The sequence below is a fragment of the Ambystoma mexicanum genome, chromosome 7p (assembly GCF_040938575.1).
Source record: "Ambystoma mexicanum isolate Mex_15411 chromosome 7p, UKY_AmexF1_1, whole genome shotgun sequence".
In the NCBI taxonomy this organism is placed as follows: Eukaryota; Metazoa; Chordata; class Amphibia; order Caudata; family Ambystomatidae; genus Ambystoma; species Ambystoma mexicanum.
The window spans coordinates 448,924,398-448,951,698 of record NC_090939.1 but is presented as its reverse complement, the minus strand read 5'-3'; the positions used below and the strand labels follow the sequence as shown (position 1 = coordinate 448,951,698).

General features: G+C 46.4%; 1 protein-coding gene across 1 annotated transcript in view; it reads right to left on the bottom strand.

Annotated features, from left to right (window-relative positions):
- SFT2D2 (SFT2 domain containing 2) overlaps positions 1-27,301 on the bottom strand; it is a 289,529-nt gene that overhangs the window by 40,321 nt on the left and 221,907 nt on the right. Inside the window, exon 7 of the mRNA XM_069636462.1 lies at positions 1,904-1,933. Within this exon, the coding sequence (XP_069492563.1) occupies positions 1,904-1,933 (30 nt within the window). The remainder of the gene's footprint in view (positions 1-1,903; positions 1,934-27,301) is intronic.

Below are 27,301 nucleotides of genomic sequence, written 5' to 3'. Positions count from 1 at the left end.
AAGCATCTCGGAGATGCACTTGAGCAATTCCTCATTAATCACATGAGGATGAGCACGATGAGGTGCTGCAGACATCTCCAGATTTGCTTGAATTGAAGGTCTTGTGAATACGGTGTAAGATAGCAGGAGCAAAACCTGGATGCTCACTGGCATCCCCCGATTTGTTCCAGTGCAAATAGGCACATTGTAGTTAAGTTGTGTGAATGACTGGATGATTTGTCTCAGACAAAAGGAGGAAGAGAAAGAGGTAACGGAAGTGTCTTTGCAATCACTCTAAATTCCCTCCCCATACATTCTTTCTTTTTGGAACTTCATGAACTGCTATAAAATAACAAGTGCGCACATGAAAGTCGTTAGTGACCTCCTCTAAGCCAATTAGAATGTTCAACATGCAGTCAATATCTACTAGTATAGACTGCCTTCCGGACATTCAGACTTTAGACGCAGCTAAAGAAACAACGGAAAGCATTGCTCTGAATTCAATAATACGGCAATGCAATCTCCTAGCAAGATATCTTTCAACAAGGTACTCCAAGCCTATTAAACACAATAAAGCGACAGCTAAAACAAAACAATGCTTTCACTTTTGTAAACAATAAATACATTGTTTATTTACCAAGCTTATGTTAGAACTGTTCAAGTTCAACCAAGTTTACTATTAAAATGCTTACCATATAAAAGAGAACCTAGTTATTTAAATATTACAAAACAGAACCATGATTCATTTAGTAAAGTTGTATTTACTTTACTCATTATTAAGTCAACATGTTTCACTTAACTACTACAGCTCTGAAACCTTAACTGTTACTAGCATGATATGCTAAAAGTCTTACAGACCTCATAATCGCTTGGGATAATGACCGCATCCCATTTTATAGCACTTGATTGATTGATATTTTAGTTCTATCGCACTCGTATACAAGGGCTTCAGCTAGGGCAATAACTTGGGAACGGGTCATTATGCCATGATAGTGACCTCTGCCGTCAGTCTGTAAGGCAATGTTCCACAGTTTGCCGGTGTGAAAAATGAATGTTTTTGAGTAATTGCTGTTCATATTCAGTATTACTCGTCTCCCTTACACATGTCTTTTGAATGATGAATGAAGAGACCTTCACTTTCAAGGTCTATTAAAAAGGAGAGAAAACTCCACTTTTGAGGCAACTTTCATAGGTTGCAATGAATATATGTGCATTAACACAGAAAGGACAAGACTGAACAGTTTGTATTGTGTCCTTCTTCCACCCATCTCCTTGAAATACATATTTGATATCAGACTAATGAAAGTAATCAATCCTGGCATGGTGGAACTGTTTTGGGCAAAGAAAAAGCTTGCCTTCCACACAGAGCAAGGAACAACAAATACAGAAAGGAGAACTTCAAGGTACATGCATTAAGCAATTATTCACCTACAGATCAACCATCATCTAAGAAGTCACTACACAGCAGATAACTGGGAAAGAAATTGGAAATCAGGAACCCAGACTATTTTTTGTTGTTGCTTACAGCAACAGTGTCATGGAATTGCAGAACCCATTATTCCGTACATACAAACCAGTGATTTACCTGCAGCTACTCGCCTGAACAGCCTTTGTTTTCCCTAGCTAGAGGCGAGTCACTAATAATCAGTGAGCCTAGATCAGAAACCCTGCCATGGTTTTGCAACATCTACTGTGACCAACCAGATCTATGAACATATGCATTACTTATTCTTTATGGAAGTATAAAACTGCATAATTCTCAAAAGTGATCTTGTCACAGTTGAATGAGAAAACCAGAAACTGCATCACCAAAGTTGTGCTTATACCTTCCAAAGAGCAGTTCTGTCGCATGAAAGTGAGGAGGAAAATAGACCACATGATACAGATCTGATGCCAACAAAAAATTCCAACTGTAGTTTCTTACCTTGCAAATGGTATGAAGGAAAGGCTGTACCTAAAAAATTAAATACAAAAGAATATGTAATAAACACTAACTATGACCAGTTATTTCATTAAGTGACAAACAAGAGACAGATATTTTGATAACTATATTACAACTGATGTAGGGAAACAAAGTAACTGCAGTGTTGTGACAATACCTTATTCGAAATACCTGCCTTCAAACAAAGGTTCACAATGACAAACGCGCATGCATCAAAAGAACAAATTGTAAAACTCTGATAATGTTCTTTTTTTTTCTCCAATTAGTACCCGGCGAGAGTCAAGCAGAATGCAACACGCATTCTGATTGGCTCTCACTGGTTCGTTACCCGGCCGAGAATCGCTTGATTCTCGGGATTCCAGCTGCCTTGTGGCAGCCCCTCAGCCAATGAGGAGGCTCGAAGCGGGGCCATCCCCGCTCCGAGCCTCCCCACGGCCGAGAATCTGCCTTTGCCCCCCCCCGCAGGGGACTCATGCCGCGGACTCAGGAAAAGCCCCCCCCCCTTCCTCCCACCACCCTGCCCTCCCCATCCGATTTACAGTCGGCCTCCTTTGTCCACGGCGGGCGGCGTGGCAGCCTCCAGCCATGTGGAGGCTCGAACAAGGGTCCACACAGCTGGAGGCTACCATGGGCCCCCCGCCGGGGATTCTGTTCTTTTTTTTTTTCGCTGCAGCATTTCAGGGCAGAAAAAAACTGCTTTTAGTGCCCCGGTCACGCAGACCTTGTGGGCCACGGTACTAATAGCAATATGCCCCTCGCGGCGGGGGCATCACAGAGTCTGGGGCATATTGCTTAATTAAGACCTGAATGATAAAATAAACCTAGAATATGTTTAAACATTATATGTGACAGATTTCTGGAACCTAAGAATTATAGGAAGCCAGTGCAGGCAGGCAAAGTGAGGAAAGACATGAGCAGAATAACCTAGAAAGAAAAGATTAGGAACAGCAGTGTGCAAAACAGACTGAAAAGCAATAAGCGCATATTTAGTGAAACTCAAATTAAGAAAACAGCAATAATTTAATCGAGAAAGAACTAAGGATTGAAGCAATAATTTAGTGGAGAGAGTCAACAACTGCCAAACTGTAGGAATATTAAACAGTTGAATTCGTCAAGTAGGAGCTATATATAAGAATTGATCAGGATTAGAAAAAGCTGAATCAGATATAAATCTAAGATTACATTGATGATTTTCTAGTTTCTTGAAGAGGAGATACATTGTGCAGTAATAAGATGATCCTGGAAAAAAATACAATTTATTTTTTAGGGTTTAACTGTAAATACTATGAAACCATCCACAGCTCAATGGACAATGAACATTTTGTAATTTGTAGATGAGGAGCATCAGAAGAAAATCGGAAAAATAGAAAGACCTGTGTGCCATCAGCATACATTTCAATGAAGTTATTGGAATGGCAAAGGGAGAAAAAAATGGAACAAGTACAGAACGTTGTAAAAAAAATAGTAACGTGGTCTGTGACATAGAGCACTTCCATGAAACAGAAAAATATTGCTCTTGTAAATAAGATGAAAACCAAGAAAGAGCTAGGCCAGAAATACCAAGTGATGACGGAGAGCTAAAACAAGTAAAGTAATTAACAGTATCAAAAGCAGTCTGCAAATTTAATAGCACCAATATGTATGAAAAGCGGTTCACATAGGAACACCTGGGCAAATTCTCAACTGAAACGGAGAGAACACATTCTGAAAATGAAGATATTAGTTGAGAATGAACTATTCTTTCTAGCAATTTTGATAGAAATGTTAAATATATGGGGAAAGGAACAAGTTACTTACCTGTAACTGTTCTCCACCATGGGTCTGGCTGGATTCACATGCTCATGAATATTCCCTGTCGTCAGGCTGGGAATCCTCAGTAAAAGAAAAACATCAGTTTCAGTTTCATTTCTGAACTGCCTTTCTCCTAACAACCAATCACTGAGCTCTGGGTCATACTGCCCCCAGCCAATGACTGCCCTCTACCTAAGACCCTCCTCTGGCAGCCATCTTCAGATTTGGTAGCACGTAAAGTAGCAGTAGGACCAAGAGAAGAGCCGCAGAGGGGTAGGCGGGAGGGTTTGCATGTGAATCCATGCCAGACCCATGCTAGAGAACAACAGTCACAGTAAGTAACTTGTTCCTTCTCCAGCATGGGGTCTGGCATGGATTCACATGCTCATGAATCAAGAATACATAGGAGTACACACATGCACAGCCACGGGAGGTGGCAAGGGTCAACTGAAGCAATCTCTTACCTCCTCACTAGGTTCACCTTCAAGCTAACAGGTTGCGGGGCACTGCTTAGCCAACTCTGGACTCCTCCCTGGAATCCCTGTCGGCGCAGTCGGAATTTGTGAAGGTGTGAGTCTACCTCCATGTAGCAGCCCTGCAGATGTCCAGCAGGGGCACACCAGACAGGAACGCTGTTGTAGCAGCGGTAGTGTAGGCTCTCAGACGGCCAGGAAGCGGTCTGTTTGCCAAACGGTGACAGTGAGTGATGCAGCCGGAGAGCGACCTTGAAATGGAAGCCTGGGACAGGGCCTTCCCATGGTTCACAGAACTAAAGTTCACGAAAAGCTGAGATGTTTTCCGGAAAGTTCATGCGTGCCACGTAAAACTACAGCGCTCGAGCCGCATCCAGCAAGTGCAAAGCCCTTTCAGCCAGCAACCAATGCATTGGAAAAATCATAAGTAACAAACACCAAGGGTTTGTTGAGGTGGAATTCCAATGGAACCTTGGGCATGGAGGGGGACGTCCGCAGCACCACCCTAGTCTTGTGAAAAGTCAAGTAAGGTTGCTTGCATGATAGGGCCTGGATCTCACCTACTCTCGTCTTGCAGAGGTGATGGCCACGAGGAAAGTTGTCTTCCACGATAGAAACCTGAGCAGAGCTGAGTGCATAGGTTCGAATGGGGCCCCGATGAGCCTAGTCAGCACCATTTAAAGTTCCCACGCCGGGGCCTTCAACGCGGGAACGAGCACAACAGTCCTCTGATGAACTCCTTAACTAGACGTTGCGACCACAGAGAAGACCGACCCGGAGATCTAGTGTAGCAGGAGATAGTCCCCAGATGTACCTTAATAGAGACATGAGCCAGTCCTGATTTAGCCAATGACAGTAAATACGGAAGTACTTGAGGGGCCGTGACCCGCAGAGGATGGATCTTCTGCGAACAGCACAAAATTGCAAAGCGTTTCCATTTGTGTCTGTAGCATTTTAAGATAAATGACGCCTTGGCGAGAATCTCTTTGCAGTCCGCTGGAAGATCGTAGCCACCGAATTCTAGTGCTGCAGGAGCCAGGCCTTCGGTGAATAGCTGAAAACTGCCGTAATGGTCTCTCATGGCAGCGGCTTGGGATGTTGTTGCAAGGTGATGGCTCTAGGAATGTTGCGTGCCCGACTATATGTGGTATTGACAAGAGTCGTCTATACCCAAGAAATTGCCAAAATGGCAAGTTGTCCCTCAGGGCCGTAGGATGGTAGCTTGAGAATGAAAGAAGGGAGTTTCAATCGGTGTCTTTTTTTGTACATTTTAGAGATCAATCTGCCATTCTCACGATTAATGGACAAATCCAGAAAGTGGATGGTTTCTCTGCTGGGTTTGATGGTAAAGTGCAGGTATATGTTCCTTGTATTAATCCAAGTATGGAATTGGTCCAGTTCTTGTTTAGTGCCTTTAAAAATCATAAAGACATCGTCAATATACCGACGCTAGCTAGAAATCTGTTTCAAAAATGGATTAGTTACATGGTAGATGTTGTCCTTTTCAAAGGCGTCTACATAAAGATTGGCCAAACTGGGGGCAAAGGTTGCCCTCATGGCGGTGCCTGAAATCTGTTGGTAAAAGATATTATTGCAGATGAAGAGGTTTTCTGTGAGGGCTATCTCAGCAAATTCTGTAATGAATGTCGATGGTATTTGGTAGAGTTCCATGCCTGAGTCAAAGAGTTTTTTGACCATAGAGATGGCGGCTACCTGTGGGGTTTTAGTGTAAAGGGACTGTATGTCAATCGTAACCATCCATTCGTCTGCTGGATTGAAGGTCAAAGTGTCTAGCAGTACTAGGATGGCAGTAGAGTCTTTGATATGCGATTACATCTTGGGGACTTCTTTAATGAAAAAATCCACGTATTGTGAAAGGGGTTCAAGAAAAGATTGTATGCCAGAAACTATGGGCCTTCCTGGTGGGGGTTGAATGCCCTTGTGTATTTTTGTTGTTGCATAAAATGCTGGAATCCTCGGATTGTTGGGGCAGACAAAAGATGCCTCTTTTGTACTCAAAAACCCTTCTGCTACTGCTTCTTCGACAAGTGTATTGATCATATTCCTAAGTATTTGCGTAGGGTCTCCAGGTAGGATACACTAGCTGGATCTGTCCAAAAGCAGCTTGTCAACCATCTGATTGTATTCATTAGTGTCCATCAAGACCGTTGTGCCACCTTTGTCAGCAGGTTTAATAGTTATTGTATGGTCCTTGGCCAGAGCAGTTAGTGCACAGAGTTCTGCCTTTGTACAGTTTGAATGAATGATGGGTATTTTTTTTCTTCCATTTTGGCCAAACTCTTCAAGAGAGCTTGTTCAAATGTGGCAGATTCAACCGTATTATTATATACAGGTGGAAAGAATTTAGACTTCTCCCTCAATCCTGTGATGTCTGGTTCTTTTTCTGTAGCATCGTGCAAGAATTGTTTAAGGCGTATTTTGCGAATGAGTTGGCATATTTCAATTCTTGTTTGAAAGGGATCATAGGTCACGGTGGGTACGGACAACAGCCTCTTTTGAAGTATGCTTTCCTCGTCTTTGGTAAGCTTGTGTGTAGATAGGTTGACAATAAAGAAAGCGGTGGCTGGGGTCCTCCTCGTCCTATGCTGCGTATTACTATGGATGATTGCATCTGCCACCGTTGTTTGCCCCTGTTGGCACGGCACGGGCCTAGAAAGGCCCATTGGATCTCATGGGAGTTTTCCCTGGATTTAGATTAAACTGTAGGCGTCTGTTATCCGAACGATTCGATGACCCAGATGATGTGCCCGATCCTGAACCGTATTTGCCAGTTTTATAATTCTGGGAGCAAATTTGTGCCGCATCTCTTCAGGCTTGTTTTGCGGTTTCCGTATAGTAGTCAGGTCCTACATAGGGATAGATTATTTTGTGTTCAAAGGCTGCCAAATCTGAGTTTATTCAGTTTCTTGTTCAAGTTAAACTCTTTAAAGTCCTTGATTGTATTGTCGGGGGCTGTAAGTTTTATATTGTAGATGTCAATGGCTATTTTTAATTTGAGGGCTTCATTCTTTTCTTCTAATTCACAAAGAAGTTGTTCCGTTACGTTCTTGGCCATGTTAATTATCAAGATAAGCCAGTCCCTCGTACATTTCTGGCTATGTAAAACCAGTCTTTGTGAAACTGTATTTAATCCAAGAAAATTCTCGGTTCGATCTTAATTATTAGCCCATTAGGAGCGGCATGGGCCCTCAATTATTCTACCATTAGGGCTCCGTGTAACTCTGTGTGAAGAATTTTTCTACGCAACATTTCAATTTGGTTACATTTATCTGTGTTGTTTACTGGAATAATACTGGGCTCTAGGCCCAGAATGGATGGATTAGCTAGAAGGCCTTCAACAAGTTCTTCAGCAAATGCCAAATAATTGTTTCTCTGCCATGGTACCTACTGCTGCTTGTACTATGTAGGCGATAGATGCTAAGGGGTTGTGGATGCCAGGGGGGCAAAAACCACACACAAGGAAGGTGGAAAAGTGGGTTAGGTGTATCTCAGTGGGCTACTAACATCTAACCTGCGGCAGCCGTTCAGTCAATGAGGAGGCTCGAAGCGGGGCAATCCCCAATCCGAGCCTCCCCACAGATGAGAAGCTGCCTTTGCCCCCCGCCGGGGACTCAGGTAAAGTTTTTCCCCCTTTCCTCCTACCTCCTTGCCCTCCCCACCCCGCTTACCTTCTTCCTCCTTTGACCACGGCGGGCGGCGTGGCAGCCTCCAGCCGTGTGGAAGCTCGAACACGGCTCCACACAGCTGGAGGGTACCATCGTCCCCCACCGGGGATTCTGGTGCGTCTTTTTTTTTCTTTTCCCTCCACCTCGACCTCCAATCCACATCGGTCGCCTTTTGGGAGGGGACGCACTGGGAACATTTCTGTTCCCAGCGCGTCCGCTCCCGATAGCTGCAATGGAAAGGGAAAACGTTTTCTCTTTCCCGGCGGCCATTTAAAAAAAATATATATATATTCTGTCCCAAACTGCTTTTAGTGCCCCGGTCACGCAGACCTTGTGGGCCACGGTACTAATAGCAATATGCCTCTCGCGGCGGGGGCATTACCGAGTCAGGGGCATATTTCTTAATTAAGACCTGAATGATAAGATGGGTAAAATCCTTGAATATGTTTAAACATTATATGTGACAGATTTCTGGAACCTAAGAATAAAAGGAAGCCAGTGCAGGCAGGCAAAGTGAGGAGAGACATGAGCAGAATAACCTAGACAGAAAAGAATAGTAACAGCAGTGTGCAAAACAGACTGAAAAGGAATAAGCGCATATTTACAGAAACTCACATTAAGAGAACAGCAATAGTTTAATCAAGAAAGAACTAAGGATTGATGCAATAATTTAGTGGAGAGAGTCAACAACTGCCAAACTGTAGGAATATTAAACAGTTGAATTCGACAAGCAGGAGCTATATATAAGAATTGAGCAGGATTATTAAAAGCTGAATTAGATATAAAACTAAGATTACATTAATGATTTTCTAGTTTCTGGAAGAGGAGATAAATTGTGGAGTAATAACTGAAGATGATCCTGGAAAAAATACGATTTATTTTTTAGGGTTTAACTGTAAGTACTATGAAACCATCCACAGCTCAATGGACAATGAACATTTTGTAATTTGTAGATGATGAGCATCAGAGAAATCGGAAAAATAGAAAGACCTGTGTGCCATCAGCATACATTTCTTTTTGAAAAGTTTGAAAACCAAAAGAAGAAATCAAGGACGTTCTTGGAATAGCAAAGGGAGAAAAAAATAGGAACAAGTACAGAACGTTGTAAAAAAAATATATAAACTGAGTCTGTGACATAGAGCGCTACCATGAAACAGAAAAATATTGCTATTGTAAATAAGATGAAAACCAAGAAAGAGCTACGCCAGAAATACCAACTTATGACGGAGAGCTAAAACAAGTAAAGTAATTAACAGTATCAAAAGCAGCTTGCAAATTGAATAGCACCAATATGTATGAAAAGCCGTTCACATAGGACACCTGGGAAAAATCTCAACTGAAATGGAGAGAACACATTCTGAAAATGAAGATATTAGTTGAGAATGAACAATTCTTTCTAGCAATTTTGATAGAAATGTTAACAAAGATATGGGGAAAGGAACAAGTTACTTACCTGTAACTGTTGTTCTCCAGCATGGGTCTGGCTAGATTCACATGCTCATGAATATTCCCAGTCTTCAGGCTGCGAATCCTCGGTAAAATAAAAAAATCAGTTTCAGTTTCATTTCTGAATCGTCTTTCTCCTAACAACCAATCACTGAGCTCTGGGTCATACTGCCCGCAGCCAATGACTGCCCTCTACCTAAGACCCTCCTCTGGCAGCCATCTTCAGATTTGGTAGCATGTAAAGTGGCAGTAGGACCAAGAGAAGAGCAGCAGAGGGGTAGGCGGGAGGGTTCGCATGTGAATCCATGCCAGACCCATGCTGGAGAACAACAGTTACAGGTAGGTAACTTGTTCCTTTCTCCAGCATGGGGTCTGGCATGGATTCACATGCTCATGAATAAAGAATACATAGCAGTACACACATGCACAACCACGGGAGGTGGCAAGGCTCAACAGAAGCAATCTCTCACCTCTTCACCAGGCTCACCTTCAAGCCAACAGGTTGCGCAGCACTGCTTGGCCAACTCTGGACTCCTCCCTGGAATCCCTGTCAACGCAGTCAAATTTTGTGAAGGTGTGAGTCGACCTCCATGTAGCAGCCCTGCAGATGTCCAGCAGGGGCACACCAGACAGGAACGCTGTTGTAGCAGCGATCACTCTGGTAGAGTAGGCTCTCAGAAGGCCAGGCAGCGGTCGGTTTGCTAACCAGTGACAGTGAGGGATGCAGCCAGAGAGCCACCTGGAAATGGAAGCCTTGGACAGGGCCTTCCCATGGTTCACAGAACTAAAGTTCACGAAAAGCTGAGAAGTTTTCTGGAAACTCATCATGTATGCCACGTAAAACTTCAGCGCTCGAGCCACATCCAGCAAGTGCAAAGCCCTCTCAGCCGGCAACCAAGGCGATGGAAAAAACACAGGTAACAAACACCAAGGGTTTGTTGAGGTGGAATTCCAATGGAACCTTGGGCATGGAGGGGGGCGTCCCAGCACCACCCTCGTCTCGTGAAAAGTCAAGTAAGGTTGCTTGCATGACAGGGCCTGGATCTCACCTACTCGGCTTGCAGAGGTGATGGCCACGAGGAAAGATGTCTTCCACAACAGAAACCTGAGCAGAGCTGAGTGCATAGGTTCGAATGGGGCTCCGATGAGCCTGGTCAGCACCACTTAAAGTTCCCATGCCGGGGCCTTCAACGGCGGGAACGAGCGCAACAGTCCTGTAATGAACTCCTTAACTAGACGGTGCGACCACAGAGAAGACCGACCCCGGAGATCTAGTGTAGCAGGAGATAGTCACCAGATGTACCTTTATAGAGGCATGAGCCAGTCCCGATTTAGCCAATGACAGTAAATACGGAAGTACTTGAGGGGCCATGACCTGCAGAGGATTGATCTTCTGCGAACGCCACCAAACTGCAAAGCGTTTCCATTTGTGTCCGTAGCATTTTAAGATAGAGGACGCCTTCACCTTGGCGAGAATCTCTTTGCACTCCGCTGGAAGATCGTAGCCACCGATCTCTAGTGCTGCAGGAGCCAGGCCTTCAGGTTCAGAGACAACAGGTTGTGGTGAACGAATGGCGCCTCCTTCCCAGGCAAGAAGATTCGTGACCACTGGGAGCTTGACTTGCGGCGATGCCGACATGCTGATCTGCCTCGGCCACGCTGCTGCGAAGAGGATAATCATGCACCGGTACCGTCCGAGTTGATTGATGACTCGAAGAAGCAATGGCAACGGAGGGAATGCATACAGAAACAGGCCTTCCCAAGGGAATGAGAATGCATCCCCCATGCTCCCCAGCTGGGGGAACCTGCTGGCGAACCTCCGGCACTTGGTGCTCGTCACCGTCGCAAACAGATCGATCTTTGGATTGCCCCATTTGAGGAAAATTGTGTGCACTTGTTCCTGCCGAAGCTCTCACTCGTGGCAAGATAATAGCTCCCTGCTGAGGGAGTCGGCAACAGTGTTTTTTACTCCTGCCAGGTGAAACGGGATGAGCAATATCTCCAGTGCCATAAGTGCTACACCTCTTTGGAGAGCGCTGGGGATCTGGTGTCCCCCTGTTTCTGGATGTAAAACATTGTGTTGGTATTGTCTGTGAAGACCCTCACCACTTTGCCCTTGAGGGATGGCAGAAACGACTTGAGGGCCCAAAATGCCGCCCGTAGTTCCAGGACGTTGATGTGCAATGTCTTCTCCTCCGGCAACCACAGACCTCTGGCGTGAAGAAGGCCGGTGTGGGCTCCCCAACCTTTCAGGGAAGCATCTGTCATGACCATCTTCTGTTACGGGGGAGAGGGGGTCTGGAAATCCTTGCCTCCAGGTAGATGGGAGCGCACGCCCCACCACCTGACAGATCCTGTCCTGGAAGCTTTCGGACACCTGGATCCAATGGGCGTCGAGATACTCCTGTAGCGGGTGCATCCGCAACCTGCAGAGCCGAATGAGGTAAATGCATGACGACATAATGACGAGAAGAGACTTGATGGTCCTCACTGTGGTGATCTTCAGTGCTAACAGCCGTTGCACCGGCACAAGATGGCCGCTATCCTTTTATCCGACGGCGACACCAGGCATGAAACCGCGTCGAGCTGGGATCTCAGGAACAGGGCGTTCTGCGATGGAGTCAAGCAGGACTTTGCATAATTCGCCAAGAACCTCAGATCCATCAGTAAGCGGACGGTCCTCGCCGTGTGGTAGACTGAGGTCTCTTGATCTGACCCAGATGAGCCAGTCGTCCAAGTAAGGGTAGACGCGGATCCCTTGCAGTCAAAGATGGGCCGCCAACGGAGCCAGGCACTTGGTGAAAACTCTGTGGGCCTTGAATTGGTAATACTTCCCTTGAACAACGAAGCACAGAAACTTGCGGTGTCCTTTGTGGATGGGGGGTGTGGAAGTGCGCATTCTCCAGGTCCAACAACAGAAAGTCTCCCTCTTCCAGTTGTCCGAGCACGGGTTGAAGAGTGACCATTCTGAACTTCTGGGACTTTATGTATTTGTTCAGTTGTCGTAGGTCGAGGATGGGCCTCCAGCCCCTGGTCTTCTTTCGTAAGAGGAAGAGCCTCGGAGTCACTTTGGAACCAGCTCTATCGCCCATTTCTTCAACATGGCCCGCACCTCCAGCAGCAGCTGAGGGATGTGGTATTCCTGCCGGACCACCAGTGGTATTCGTGGACACTTGCTGGAATTACAGAGTCTGTCCGTGGGCGAGAGCGTCCAGCACCCAACGGTCAGTGGAGATGGTCTTCCACACGCTGATGAAGTTCGCAAGTCATCCTCCCATCGGGGAGCATGGGTGGGGGCCCAATGTCCTGGCCGGTTCAATCCGGTTTAGAGGTCGCCGGGCCACCCTGTTGTCCCCGGCGACGACCGTGACTGACCCCGAAGGCCTTGGAGCGGCCCCGTTGGCTTCCTGGGTCGAGGAGCATAGTGGCTGGCGGTAAGAGGTGGAGCCCCCACCGAAACCCCTCGAAGAATGGCTAGACTTCCCTCCTGAAGAACGAAAGGACTGCCATCATTGATGTAAAGTGCCTAGGGCACTTGCCGTCTGTGTCCACCTTGATGGCCTGGAGGGATTCCTCCACAGCTTTTCCGAACAGGTTGACCCCGTCAAAGGGCATGTCCAAAACCCCGGTCTGGACCTCCTGCCTAAAAGTGGTGGCCCTGAGCCAGCAACGACGTCCAAGGCAGATGCTGTTTCCCATCTGTCGGTATCCTGCGTCCGCAATGTCAATGGCCACAGTGATGGAATGAACCGATGCCACTTCGCCTTCTTGTAGGAGCTCCAACGCCTCAACCCGCTTGTCGTCGGGGAGGAAATCCAGGAGCAGGGCCAGCTTAAACCACAGCTCCCGGTCGTATCTGGCGAGGGTGTTGGCAGCCCTGATCGTGGTCGCCACAGAGTAGATTACCTTCCTACCCACCAAGTCCAATTTCTTCCCCTTGCTGTCCGGGGAGTTCGATGAAGCAGAAGATGTCGAGCCCAATGATTTCTTCCTGGCAGCCGCTGAGACCACAGAGTCTGGCAACGTTTGAGACCACAGGCACTCGGTGCAGAGTGCGACACCCTGTACTTCTTCTCCAGCCGGTCTCTTTACTGGGGCTGTGGTGGGATACTTCATCAGAGCCAGCCCTTCGTCCCAAACATCGTCCAGTAGAGGGACTAAGAGGATAGTCTTCCTCTTCGCCTCTCGGCGCTGATACAAGAAGCCTTATTTCTTCTTTGACTCCGGCATGAGCTGGAAAAGCTCCGACGCCCGGGAGATCATTGCGTGGAATGATCCTATCTCGTCCAGAGTAGAGGCTCTGGGCAGATGCAACGGAAGGTGCCCCATCCTGCCGTTGTCATCCGTGCCAGTCATCGCCATGGATTCCATCTCCCTTGGGGTGTGGTGGGGCGAGGGGGGAGAGGGGCTGTGGAGAGGGTGGAGAAGGGTGGCATGGAGGCATCAGGTGTCTCCTCTTCTTGGTCGTTGGTTCCCCCAATGGCAACGGGCTGACCGGCACTGGTGCCATGGGAGGGGCGGATGGCGGGATCGCCGGAATCCTCCTCTGCAACTCAAACACCACCTAGTTGAGGGCAGAGATTATATCAAGTGCAAAATCTCTAGGAGGCCTCTGGGGAGTAGGAGAAGGGCCTAGGCCCCTGTCGTCTTGAGGTCCCTCGTCATCTCCTCCATCGATGGTATCCCCGTCATCGTCACCATAGTCGTCACCCTCGTCGTGGGGCAAGTCCTCGGCGCATTTGTCGTCATCGCCCTCTTGGACGGTATGGACAGAAATGGCATTCCCTCTCCTTTTCAGCCGAAGTCTTTCCTGGCCTTCAAGGCCAAATCGGAGGTCTTATCCTTTTTTGCCTTCTCCTTAGGGGCCGGATTGAATCCTTTGTCTCCCTTGGTCTTCTCAGCCGCAGGTAAGCGAGACACCGTACCCTGCTTGGCCTTCTCCCGTCTGGTGTTCTCCAGGTTCTCCCGTAGCTTACCGGGTTATCCGACTTTCTCTTGGATGAAGAACTAGAGCATCGACTGGAGATTGATGTAGATGGAGGATGGGCATGCCCTGACCGTTGCGGGACCCGCACCAGCGGCGACCTTGACGGAAGCAGACTCATGGTGCTTGGCCTTGCGTTGGGCCCCCATGGGTGGGGTGCCCTCAAAAGACTTAGAAGCCGGCTCAGCTTTCCGGATCCAGGAGAGGCATGCCCTTGGGTACCACCCGTTGCAGAGGCCTTGTCCTGCAGCCACGCTTTCAACCGTTGTTGTCGTCTCTCAACGTGCGCTTCGAGAAGCCACTGCAAAACGCACAGTCTTCCTCCTTGTGTGTCGGGGTGCAGGCAATAAAGGCATTGGGAATGCTGGTCGTCCATGTATACATTCCGCAAACCTTATTCAGTGCTTAGCTTGAAGAGGGAAGGGTTGTCCTTTTCGTCCGACATGATCCAAGCAGTGTAGGCCTGAAGAATCTTCTGGAAGCGTCCAAGAAGAACACTCGAAAACAGCCCTTGAGGAGCGAAAGCGAAAATCGCAGCAAAAGCTCGTATAGCAAAGCACGAGGACTCCCAACACTTGAACGCGTGATAATATTCTGAAGATGGCTGCCCCAGGCCAATGAAGGCAGTCATTGGCCTGGGGCAGTATGACCCAGAGCTCAGTGACTGGTTGTTAGGAGAAAGACAGTTCATAAATGAAACTGATTTTTTCTTTTACCAAGGATTCTTAGCCTGACGACGGGTAATATTCATGTGTACATGCCAGACCCCATGCTGGAGAAATAGTGTGATCACACAAATCAAGATTAGATATTTTTTGTAAAGGCATACCAGCAGCATGTTCAAAACTTAACAGGAAGTTGCCACACTGAAGTGAAACAGTAAACAAGGGGGTAACATCGAATTGACCAAATAAGCAGGAAAAGGATCCATAGGAGCTGACATATGGGTTGCCTGCGCATTTAAACTGGATGACATCAGATTCTGATACAGTAGAAAATTATTTAAAAGATTTGCCGATTCCTGAAACTGGAGATGTATAAGTTAGATAGTCAGTAGGAGCAAAGAAACTCAAATGTTATTGAATTTATTGACAAAGACGGCAAATCCTCTGCACAAAGTGTATATGATGAAAATGAATCAGGAGGCAGAGGGACTGATACCCTGTTAAGAGACAAAGAAAGAGCGAGGAGAGGAGGCATACCTTGAAATAAGGTAATGATAATAATGAGATTTTGCCTCAGTTACAGCTAAAGAGTGTGAAGTCTGAAATGAAGAAAACAGAAGTGTTAGCCATATTATTCTTTTCACGAAACCAGCCTGCCTGCCAAAGGAATGAACAAAGATTTTTTTAATGAATTTGAAAGCCAAGGACAAGGTCCATTAGGTCTGGGTGTAAAAGCTGTGAGTGGCCAAAGTGTCTTAAGTGACATTTGGATAGTAGTATGAAATGTTTCAGTAAATGATTCTGAATCAAAAGTTGCAAACTATCAAGGGAAGGACGATTGGCTACAGTAGATTCAGCCAGTACCAAGGCAGATAACTGTAAAAATATTACGACAATTGCAAGCAATGCCCGGATTACTTTCCAGTAATCTTCATTACTCAGAGTTCTAATCTTCCTTGTCACTGTCCTTACTTCTCAGAGGCGTCGCCTCTCCCGACAGATCCTCCAAACCACCCTTTCCCAAATCAGCATGGAGGATCCTAAGGACTGGGATAGTCCTTCCTCCATGTTTATATAGGTTTGGTACTTTCCATTAATCCTTATACAAGTTCCCTCCCACCCCTACCCTTGACCCGGTCGTCCCCAAGTCCTCCAGAAACCGGGTTAGGGTGAGAGGGAATATAGGACTGTAACGAGGAAATTCCAGACTCAGAGTAATGAAGATTACCGGTAAGTAATTGTGTCGTTGCCCCTTCTTCCTGGTCACAATCCTCATTTCTTTGAGGATATACCAAGCATATAACCATGCCCCCTTTCACTTATACCGCTCAGAACGATGATCCGCCACAGCCAGATTGGCAAATGAAGACCGATTTTTAATGCACCTCCTCAATGTGAAACTACTAACAGTACCTCGGAACCAAATTTCTACTATGGGGCTGGGTCCATCAAAAGATTGTAGTGTCACAAATGTTGTGGGAGAAGTCCATGTTGCGATTTTTATGAAAGTTCTCAACGAAAGCCACGCCCCTCCCCATATCTGCCAAGGGTGCTGCCACGCCCCTAATGGACCTCCCTTGGATTGTTCCAGGCAAAACCAAAACCAAATTTTATCCATTTGCTGAATGTGCTGGGTGAAGGCTTAGTCCCCAGTTCAGCCATACCGTGGCTCACAAACGGAGCATCCTCTCACCTAAAAGCAGATGTGCGCTCTAGATACAATATAAGAGCCCTGGCTATATCCACTGTATCCGGCTGACTCGAAAAGAGGATGGACCACTTTCTGTATATAGACACACATATGGCTCATGACCCTAGGGACCCTAGCTCTGCTATCTGCCTACCTGAGGTGATAGCCACCAAAAAAATAACCTTTGCTCAAAGGAATTTAAGGTGACATTCCCCAAAAGGCTCCAAAGGAGCAGCCTGGAGCGCCCAGAGCACTAAAGGTAAGACCCAAAGAGGGATGATTGATCTGACCCGTGGACGTTTTATTACGATACTCAAAACGCTTTGGGCTCAACACTACCACCTCCTAAAGATGCGCCCCGTTAAAGCGGGCAGCCTCAATAGCAACTCATTGGCACGGACACCTGAGAGAGTATAGGGAAAGCCCCTACATGAACCCATCTCAAAAAATCCCAAACCTGAAAGGGATTGATCTGGGGAGAACTGCTTCTTGATGTACCAGGCCGGAAAATAATGCCAGTAACGCCGACATGCCCATCAATTGGCCGGTTTCCTAATTTCTTGTATAAAGTGGGCCACTCCCTTAGATCAACCCATCTGTTTTAACTCTAACTTCTCAACATTATACTGCTAAGTGGAGATTCTGCAGCGAGTGAGACGATAGAATGGGTTATGACGAGGGAGGAGGGCATAGAGGCAAGAACCAAGGGGCTTCCCTTGCTAGTTGTAGCAGTAAAGGGAACCACAGATGGCGTGGCAAGGCCAGGTTCACTGCTAAAACAGAGGCTCTGTCTTTTGGGATCAAAGGAATTAGGGGAAATGAATAAAGGAGCCCTTGAGGCCAATGGAACGAGAAGGCACCACACACTGTGCCAGAGGGGAGAGGCCTGCTAACAGAAACCTCAGGTTTTGGTGATATAGGTTTGACGCCAACAAATCTACTCTGATATCAGGAGAAATGTTGCTGGTGTCTATTGGACAGAGGAAGGGAACTGCCGGCCAAACAGATCAGCAAGTTTATTCTCCCCTCTCAGAAGATGCTTGCCATCAAAACCGTTTTTGCTCATCCAAAATTCCCAAGTCAATCATTGGACTACTATTCAGAGTTCATCAAGTACTGAAATGAGGAAGCATTCTAGTGTTCTCGGGGACACCCCTTTGCACAGGAAAGTTAAGCAGCCGAAAATGAGAACGAGAGAGAGCTGCAATGGCGACTGGCGAGGGAAAGTTGCATCTCCCTGTATGCAGCAGAGACAAGAAGCCAGAACCGGAGTGGGGGAGCAATGCGTCGCGTCACTGGAGAAAACAAAAAGAAACTGCTAAACTGTGGAACGCTGCAAGAATGCCAGGAGCCGGTAAAGATCTCCTGGGCGTTCGGAGAAGGAAAAGAGCAGTCTTCCACTGAGACAAGCCGAGAGAACAGCATGCAAGCCGGGTGGAAGCCGCAGAGGTCTACTGATCGAAGAAAAGCAGACCTCAAGAGAGAGAAGTGGAAGAGATTCCTTTGTGGACATTAGAAGTCCTAGCAGGGGATTATACCAGGCAGTATTAGGTGTATAACATAAAAGTCCTGGTAAAACAGTGTACAAGGCAATTGGAAAAGGATTGTGTGAAATAAAGAATTGTTATGAGAGAAACCAAGATTGTGAAACCAGATTGTTTTTGTGTAAGTAATACACTTGGCCAAGGAGAGGCCCAAAGGGAATCCCCCTCAAGGAATAAAGAAGAATCCAGTGGAAGGGCACTACGACCTGCAGTCAAGAACCTCAGCCTTGAAGAGACTTTTTGTTTGAGTCCATTTACATTTATGAACACTTTTCCAAACCATCAAAGGTTAAAGCCATTTCCCCAATTGCAACAGAGTTTAGTTTGAGTGTGAGGATCAGAATAGAAGTTTGGACACCATGCAAGTTTTGTTTTGACACCCCGACACCGACAGTTCCTTAGTTTTGGTTTTAGGTATGGAAAATCGCCTTGGTGCAGGGACAGAGAAGCCTTTTCCCAACCCCATTTCTTTTAATAAAAGTATTTAATTCAAACTGTGACTGCCTTGTGTTCGACTCGTTTCTGATTCGTCACAGGCAATAAAGGAAAATCTGGGCTTCCCAAACCTGGAGGATATCCCCTTTGTAATTCTTTGTTTGAGGGCTCCAAGTCTCAAATTAATTTCCTTATCAGTTAATAAACTAACCTGGCACCTTTCATTGGCAGCCAAACTTGCCATTGCAACTATTTGGAAGAAAAATGCATCCTCCAGGTAACAAGGATTTGCAGAACCTAGGATATCCTTGCAATGGACGGATTCTGCATGTGGTAAGCACGGCTCTCCTCATTTTGTTCACAGCTAGAAAACAGTGTTCTGTTTTTTAGGGGGCATTAAATGAAGAATTATGTTGCACAACAAGACTTGCAGTCTTGAATCCATTTTACTTTCTGTCTCCAGGGGAACTACCCAGGAGAGAGAATTGGCGGTACAGGGAAACAGGTTCAGGCTAAGTGTAGCAGGACAGGTTCTAATCAGGGACAAGAAAAAGTGCACAGAGAGGTGGGGGGTATGGGGAGTCCTTTGCTCCATTGTAGGCTTTCCTTTTCCTTCATCTACTTTTACCTCGGTTTAATCTTTTGAAATACTTACTTGTAAACTTCAATATATGCCACCACCTCAAAACAACCACACCTCGGCCATACCACGCCACCTTTGGTGTGTTGCAAAAGAAGCAGCTGTGCAGATTTGAAAGAAACAAGCTAAAACATTTTTTTGAGACAAGAAGGTCGCTCATTATAACATTTGGTGCAAATCCGCCCAGCGGTTCAGGTGAGAGCAGGATTTGCAGAGCAAGTGCACATTTTGAGATCCCCAATAACTTGCCCCCAACCCCTCTGACAGAACCTCACTAAACTTTCAAAATAAAATTCAGTTAGGTCTATTATTTTGGACATTTTTGTGAGGATTCGTCAAATGGCACGAAGTTAAATTATCTCAAAAAGTGTTCTTCCTCTAGGGCAGGGGCAATTTAACAATAAATAGAAGGTCACTATTGCTGAATCTGTGGCATATAGCTATTAGTTCACTTCTGGTGCCGATAACAATTATTATGCTTTAACAGAGCTAGAATGGATCTGCCCTATTGTCTCCTGGTAGCTAGATAAGGTGTTTCTAATGCAATCCATGCCTTGAGCCATTTCATAAACTTTGCAATCCATTTAGACTGGTGTTTTGTCCAAACGACCACAACTTCATTTTTGAGGTGCAGATTTAGTAAGGCCACTCGTAACGTATGCGAAGATCACTTCTATGCATTGCTGAAGTCAAATTGGAGTACCAATAATAGGGACCGTCTGTCAACTTGTATCAGGACATGAATACATTCGCCTACTACCAAGTTTACTAACCGTGAATGAAAAATGCATTGATAACCACCAAGACTTGCTACATAGATGGCTATATAAAAAACCCGAAAGTTTACCTTTCTTCAAATAATTAAACCTAAATCTGGAATGAACAAAGACGCTGGGTGTAAGGTATAGGAAAAATAAACACTGGTTTTGAAGCACCACTTAGCTTCAAACAGTTAAGGGAACAGCCTTGGCACACACCCATATAGAATAAAAATGCTACATGATGGGCAATGTTTCACAAAAATTAGCAGGCGATGTATTCTATGACAAGACAGGAGGCTCGCATTATGCTTTACTTTCTTTATTTGCTGCCACATCAGCACCTTAAAACTTTAACACTGCACATTTATGTTTTTTCCAAAGTACAGTTATGAAAAATGAAATGGGCAAGTTTGAAATATTTAGTCCCATACTTCCATGTGTCCCATGCAATCACCAGGGAACTACTAGTCCCATGAGACTTAGGTCTCTGGTAGACCAGGTCTCCATCCTCTGCACCTATCAGAGGGAAGCTCCCTGTATAAGAAACCCTCTTCCCAGGTCCTTTCCTCTTTCTTTTTGCTGCCTGAACAGATAAGTGACATACATTTCCTACAGTTGATTCTTGCATGAAATTTAGTCACATTGTAGAATTTTTGGTAATAGTTACGACTTATATTATGGGGAGTCAGTCGTAATAGTACTCAGTATTAGCACTTGCGCTTAATACACCATACTTTCTCTTCTCCACAAGAGTTTTCCATGGCCTAGCAGCGAAGCGCGAGCGTTGCGCAGCAAGTTATTCCATTCAGCCGCGTGAGCACGTAGTTCGAGGTGTGGAGAGTTAGCTGGGGCCGGAGCCGCGAGCAATTCTGCCCGCTTCTGGCTGCCGAACCCCGCTTTCTCTAAGATCATTGCGCCGCCGGCGAACACGGCGACCGTTAGGACCCAGGGGAGCAGGAGCCGCCGAGGTTTCCCAGTTCGTAGTGCGATTTCAGACGCGAACAAGAGAAGTGGATCATTCAGAGCTCCAGAGTTATTTTGAAAAAAAAAGAAAAAACAAATAATCTCTTTAAATCGCAATAAGCAGTTTACACACACACGCTTCAACGATCCATAGCATGTGTGGAAAAGCCATAAAGAGATCTTCAACTGCTGACTTCATCACAGTTAATCACACCGAGATATGTCACGATTTGGCACCCCCACTAGCACTCCATCTACTTCACCAGAGTGGAGCCAGGAAGAGTGGGAAGAGGATCCTTCCCATCAAGAAACAGACTTGTCACAAAGTTTTAAACAGGTGCTGGGAGACTCCTTGAAGCAGGCTGTCTCGCAAGGGGTGCAGCCTATTACAAAAAAGCTGGAGGCTCTGGAAATGATAATGGCTGAACAGCAAAAACAGATTACAGCTAAGAAAAGATGGGCTAGTAGCCCTGAGGAAGGAATGTCAGCAGGACACCCCCAAAAAGGGGTTGAGAAGAAGGGGCGTAAAGTAGCCTGGAAGAGCAAGCACTCTTTGACCCCCCCAGGCAATACTGAAAAACTGTTCCGCAATTTGTATTTATTTTATTTATAGAGGGCACCAGGCCCGAGGGCATCTGGGCGCATATTTTAGTTACAACAGGATAAGGCAGACAGAACAATACAATTAGTTTAAATTGCAGTTTAAAATTACAGTTAATTTATAAGCATATATACATAATGCAGTTACAGGTGAGCAGAGGGTCATAGCCTATGTACAGGAGGTGCGGCAGGAGTCTAGCACATGGGGGGTGGTTGGCTAGTAGATGATGGGTCTTGGGTGGTTAGCCAGGCTTTAGCCATGTTTTTGAATCTGTGGAAGGAAGGTTCCGATCTTAGCAAGTTGGGAAGCGAATTCCAGAGTTTCGTCGCCATTACTGGGAAGCTGGCTCTGCCAGATCTTTGGAGGTTGGAGCGTGGTATAGAGAGGCAGTTGGTCTGAGCAGTTCTGCGAGCTCTGTTGGTGTTGTGGAGGGCGAATCTGTTGGCTAGGTAGGAAGGTGCATGGTTGTATAAACATTTATGAGTGAGAGAAAGTGTTTTCAGTGCAATTTGTTGAGGGACGGAGAGCCAGCGTAAGTTACGTCTGGTGTCTGAGATGTGTTGGTTCCTAGCGATGTTGAGAGCTGCTCTAATAGCATTGTTTTGGATGATTTGTAACTTGTTTAGGTTACATCCGTTAGTGCCCAAATAGAGGTCATTACAGTAGTCAATTTTTGACGGCACGAGAGTCCTGGCAAGTGTGACACAGTTGGCTGGTGATAGGAAAGGGCGGCTATCTGTAATGAGCTTGCAGGTGTATGCCGCTGCAGAGGATACTGCATTTGTTTGTCTGGTCAAGGATAAAGTAGAGTCGAGGTAAATCCCCAACGTTTTAGTGTCCTTCGAGGCCTTGATAGTATTGCCATCAATGTTGAAGGAATTGAACACAGGGGACAGTTTGGATAGTTTTTGAGGAGAGCCGAGAATGAGGAGCTCTGTCTTCTCGTCATTCAGACGTCCGTATAGCGCCATCCAGGCATGGATGACTTGGTAGATGGCATTCAAGAGAAAGAGTCGACGACGTAGTCTCCTGAGAATGGGATGACTATCTGGGTGTTGTCAGCATAATTAGTATTTGTGACACCCAGATTTTCCAAAACATCAAATGGAGGTTTTGTGAACACGTACAACGTGGGAGAGATACAAGAACCTTGTGGTACCCCACAGGTGACGGGTGCCGGCGATGCTGCTGCTAGGGGAGAGAAGACACGCATCGATCTGTTGTCCAGGAATGAACTGATCCAAGCTGTGGCTTGATCAGAAAAATGGGCGGCTAGTTTGAGGTGCCAACACAGTATTTGATGATTGACAAGATCAAAAGCCGCAGAGAGATTGAGAAGAAGTAGTAGAGCAAGTTTACCCTTGTCTCTTAAATCTTTAATCTGTGTTTTGAGGTTGATAAGGGCAGTTTCAGTTCCGTGACGGGGCCGAAACCCAGATTGCCTTAGACCTAGGAGTTTATTGGATTCAAGATAGTCTTGAATCTGTAGGTATGCAGCTCGGTCAAGGATTTTTAGTAGGAACGGCACCGTGGTGATGGCCCTGTAGTTCGCAGGTATATTGGCATCCAAGGTTGTTTTTTTTTTTTGGAGCGGGATAACCCAGGCATCCTTCAAATTGTCTGGTACAGTCCCTGTGCTGAAGGAGGAATTGATGAGAGTAGTGATGAATGGAGCTAGCTCGTGGGCCGCTTCCTTGATGATGGGCGCTGGGCAGAGGTCCCCTTGGCAGTTAGAAGCTTTAAGGCTATTGATATTTTCCACTTCAGTGATAGATAGGGGTGAGAACTGAACGGAGTCAATGAATCTGGGATAGAGTTGTTTATAGTTGGGAGAGAGTTGGGTTGCAAGTTGGATTGTAGATTAGCTTGTTTATCATTCATTTTAACTTGGAGAGTGGCTATCTTACCCAGGAGAGCATTTTGGATATTAGTGCACCAGGTGCTATCTTTGATGGAAGTGTCAGGTGCAGTGACAGGGGTTTCCGATTCTGAATAGTTCTTTAGTATTACATTTAGCTTGCTCAATGTGTTTGTTGCAAGTGTCTTTTTTCGCCTGGAGTATAGCTTCCTATAATTTAACGTATCTAGATTTATTAACTTCTGTAGGGTTACTCTTCCAATGTGATTCGGCAATTCGTTTTTCTTTACAAAGAATCTTAGTTGTGGTGTAAACCAGGATTTTAGATGAGCTCGTGGTTTAGATTTTCTCAGTTTAGATGGGGCAATGAGGTCAAGGGCTTTGAGCATAGTATGGTTGAAGGTGTCAACCAGGACAGTAGGGTCCGTGCAGAATAGCGCTTGTTCATTCAGGACTGGAAAGATGAGCAGGAGGAGTTTGTCACAAGTTATGTTGCGTTAAGTTTGTGTGGGAATAGCAGGTGCAACGTCTGGGGTGGGGCCGATGGTTTTGGCGCGGATGTTGAAGGTGATTAATTGGTGATCGGTCCAGGTGCAAGGTTGGTGATCTGCCACATTAATTCCGCAATCGAGGTCAGCAATCAAGGATTCTGCCTTTGGTTTGTGTGGAGGAGTTGATATGCTGAGTAACTCCTGAGTTAGTAAGCAGATTGTCAATCGTCAGGGCAGCCGTGTCATTAGGGTCAGCGAGTCCCAGGTTAAAGTCACCTAGTACAATAATTTGGGAGTTGGATTTGGTGTTGTCTGCCAGAATGTTGGATAGGTCTTCAGCGAAAGTGGATAATGACCCTGGGGTCCTGTAGAGTAGGTGGAGTGAGATGGTGTGGTTGGGGGTGAGGGCAAGTTTGGCTGTTAGGGCTTCCATAGATGAGATTTGATGAACAGTGGAGAGACGGATGTTGAGGGAGTTTTTGTGGATGATGGCAATGCCACCACCATTAGATTGGCTAGTATTGCCGTAATGTCTGATGATGTTATAGCCTGTTGGAATGGCTAGCGAGAGTAGAGGTCCAGAGGCTGCGTGAAGCCAGGTTTCCGTGACCGCTATAAAGTCCAGGTCATGAGTTAGGGTGAGGTCTGCCACCTCTAGGGCGTGGGCTGTGAGAGATCTAGCATTAATTAATGCCCCTTTGATAGTGTTCACAACAGGGTTGATAAGTCGGTGTGTCTGGGGAGGAAGCAGTTCTGGTGAGAATAGGTTGTGGGTGTTTATTTAGGCGGAAGCAAGTCAAATGGTGGTAGGAGGCGTGAGTGAATCTAGTGCCAAGTCTGGCGTTTCTCATGGAAAGTAAGCATGGTTGGAAAGGAGTGGGTTTAGATGCAAAATGTTGGGAGCCATAGGGCTGGGTTGTTTAGGTATGGATTGGTGTTATGAGTAGACGTAGGCATAGTTGTAGTGTTATGGTGATGTGAGTGTGGTAACAAAGTCGTGATGTGTTTGCATGTGGGCACTGGGTGAACAGTAAAGTACAGTGTGCTAACCAGGGCTAGAGTAAATAACTTTTGGAAAGGTGACTTGAAGGAGTGAGCGACAGTTGGAGACTGGTGCATGGTGGCAAAAATCACCAGCGCTTGCGGGCAGTTACAATCAAAGTGCAGAGGGCACTAATGTAATGTATGGCAGATTGTAGGAGAACGGTTAGAAAATGTACGAAACCAGATAGGAGTACATTCCATACAATTTGATATGTGAGTGTAACAAAAGGCAGTTGTAAAAGTAGGCTAATAAAGGCGTACAATTGCACAGCTCAGAGGCATTTTCAAATAGATCGGGTAGATGAGTAATGCAAGCAGAATAAGAGCATCAGAATGAGCATGTGAGTGAGAGCAGCAGCGCCGACTGAGGGAAGTACGTGGTACAGTTGCAAGATAATATCACAAATAAATTGGGGCCTTGCTACTGCTAAAATACATTTTGTTCGGATCAGTCAGGGTGCCAGTACAGGGGCTAGCAGCTTGGTATGCTGAATGGCAAGACGTACAGACAGGCAGGCTAGTACACTAGATATGGGCAGAGGGGGTACCAGCTGGGCGGCTGTAAAGCCTGGCCGAGGTTAGCTATTCACATAACATTGAGGGCACGTGCGACGGTTCAGGAGTTATCAGATGATGGTGCAGAAGCAGGTTAAATGCAGCTATCAAATGGCGATGCAGTAACAGGCTAAGTGCAGCTATCAAATGCAGCATAATGCATGTGCAACTGTTGAAGGCAATACAATAGGTGTACTGATACATGGTGATGCAGCTGGTGGCTAGGTATAGCTGGTGGCTAGGTATAGATATCAAGTGGCAATACATGAACTTGAGTACAATTATAAAATGGTAGTGCAGGTGGGAAACAAGTGGTAGTACAGATGCAAGCCGGCTCTCGCCTGACAGTAACCCGATTAGTCTCTTAGCAGAACAGGGAGCAAATCAGGGCGAATTGGTGCAACCTCAGAGGTAAGTGGCTAGCCAAGGCTGAAGCAGTGAAATGACGGCATCGGGTGTCACGTGACCGTCAGATAAAGAGTGGCCGTTCAGTGGAACATAATGTTAGGCAATTGGGAGCAGTGTTTGGTGGCATGAGCGGAAGCCTTGCATTGAAGCTATGCACTACTCACTCCCAGTAGACAATGGGTTTAGGACGTAGTGTAGGTCACCGGATCTGGCAGATAGAGTTTATGAGTGGGCAAGCAGTGTTATGTACACATACCTTACTCGTTGATAAGTTCAGCCGCGAATTTGTGCAACCACGCGCCAAACAGGGGCAAAACAGGGCCTTAGATGGCCTTGGTGGGCCGGCTCTTCTGCCTGCCGGTGGATGCCTGCTTCTTTTCAAACAAAGGTTGCTAGGCAACCAGATGGACGCCAGCCTTGCTATCGCGCCCGACATTTTCTTTTTGCAAATTATTGTCGGTGCTGATGCAGGCGCAGGGATCGGGACGCCAAAAGGTGAAAATGGGCATGAAATGGGTAAATCGTTACCCTATAAGTGGATTAGGCATCAAGGGCAACAGAAAGGAGAAGCTGTGACTCTGCGAGCAGTGGCTTCAGTCCCTGCAGAAGGTGCGTTGGTCCTCTGGGGTGCTGCTGTGGCTTTTGGTGGGGGCTCCTGCCCTTGCCACCTGTCGCCAGGCTTAAAGAAGCCTTTCTGGCAAAGAATAGAGATGCAAAACAAAAGAGGTGATGGTTGGAAGGTTTAGAATAAATCTCAACCTCTGGCATTGCTCTGGGCAACCCTCCAGACCATCGTTCTTCGCCTGCCAAGCCATTACAAAAGGGGAAAGACCACATGCAAATCAGGCTTGGTCCCACCCCCAAAGGGGTAGTCCAGCCCGAACTGCTAGGTCACATCCCTTCTGCACGAGACCTCAAGCATCCCCAGACATGTTTCAACCTTGTTGGGCATCATCAGTGAGGAGTAGCTTGGGTCTCTAGGCCCAGCAGGCACGGGACCCACGTCTGGGCATACCCGTCCCACTCGGGGTGACAAAAGCAAAACAAAAGAGGTGATGGTTGGAAGGTTTAGAATAAATCTCAACCTCTGGCATTGCTCTGGGCAACCCTCCAGACCATCGTTCTTCGCCTGCCAAGCCATTACAAAAGGGGAAAGACCACATGCAAATCAGGCTTGGTCCCACCCCCAAAGGGGTAGTCCAGCCCGAACTGCTAGGTCACATCCCTTCTGCACGAGACCTCAAGCATCCCCAGACATGTTTCAACCTTGTTGGGCATCATCAGTGAGGAGTAGCTTGGGTCTCTAGGCCCAGCAGGCACGGGACCCACATCTGGGCATACCCGT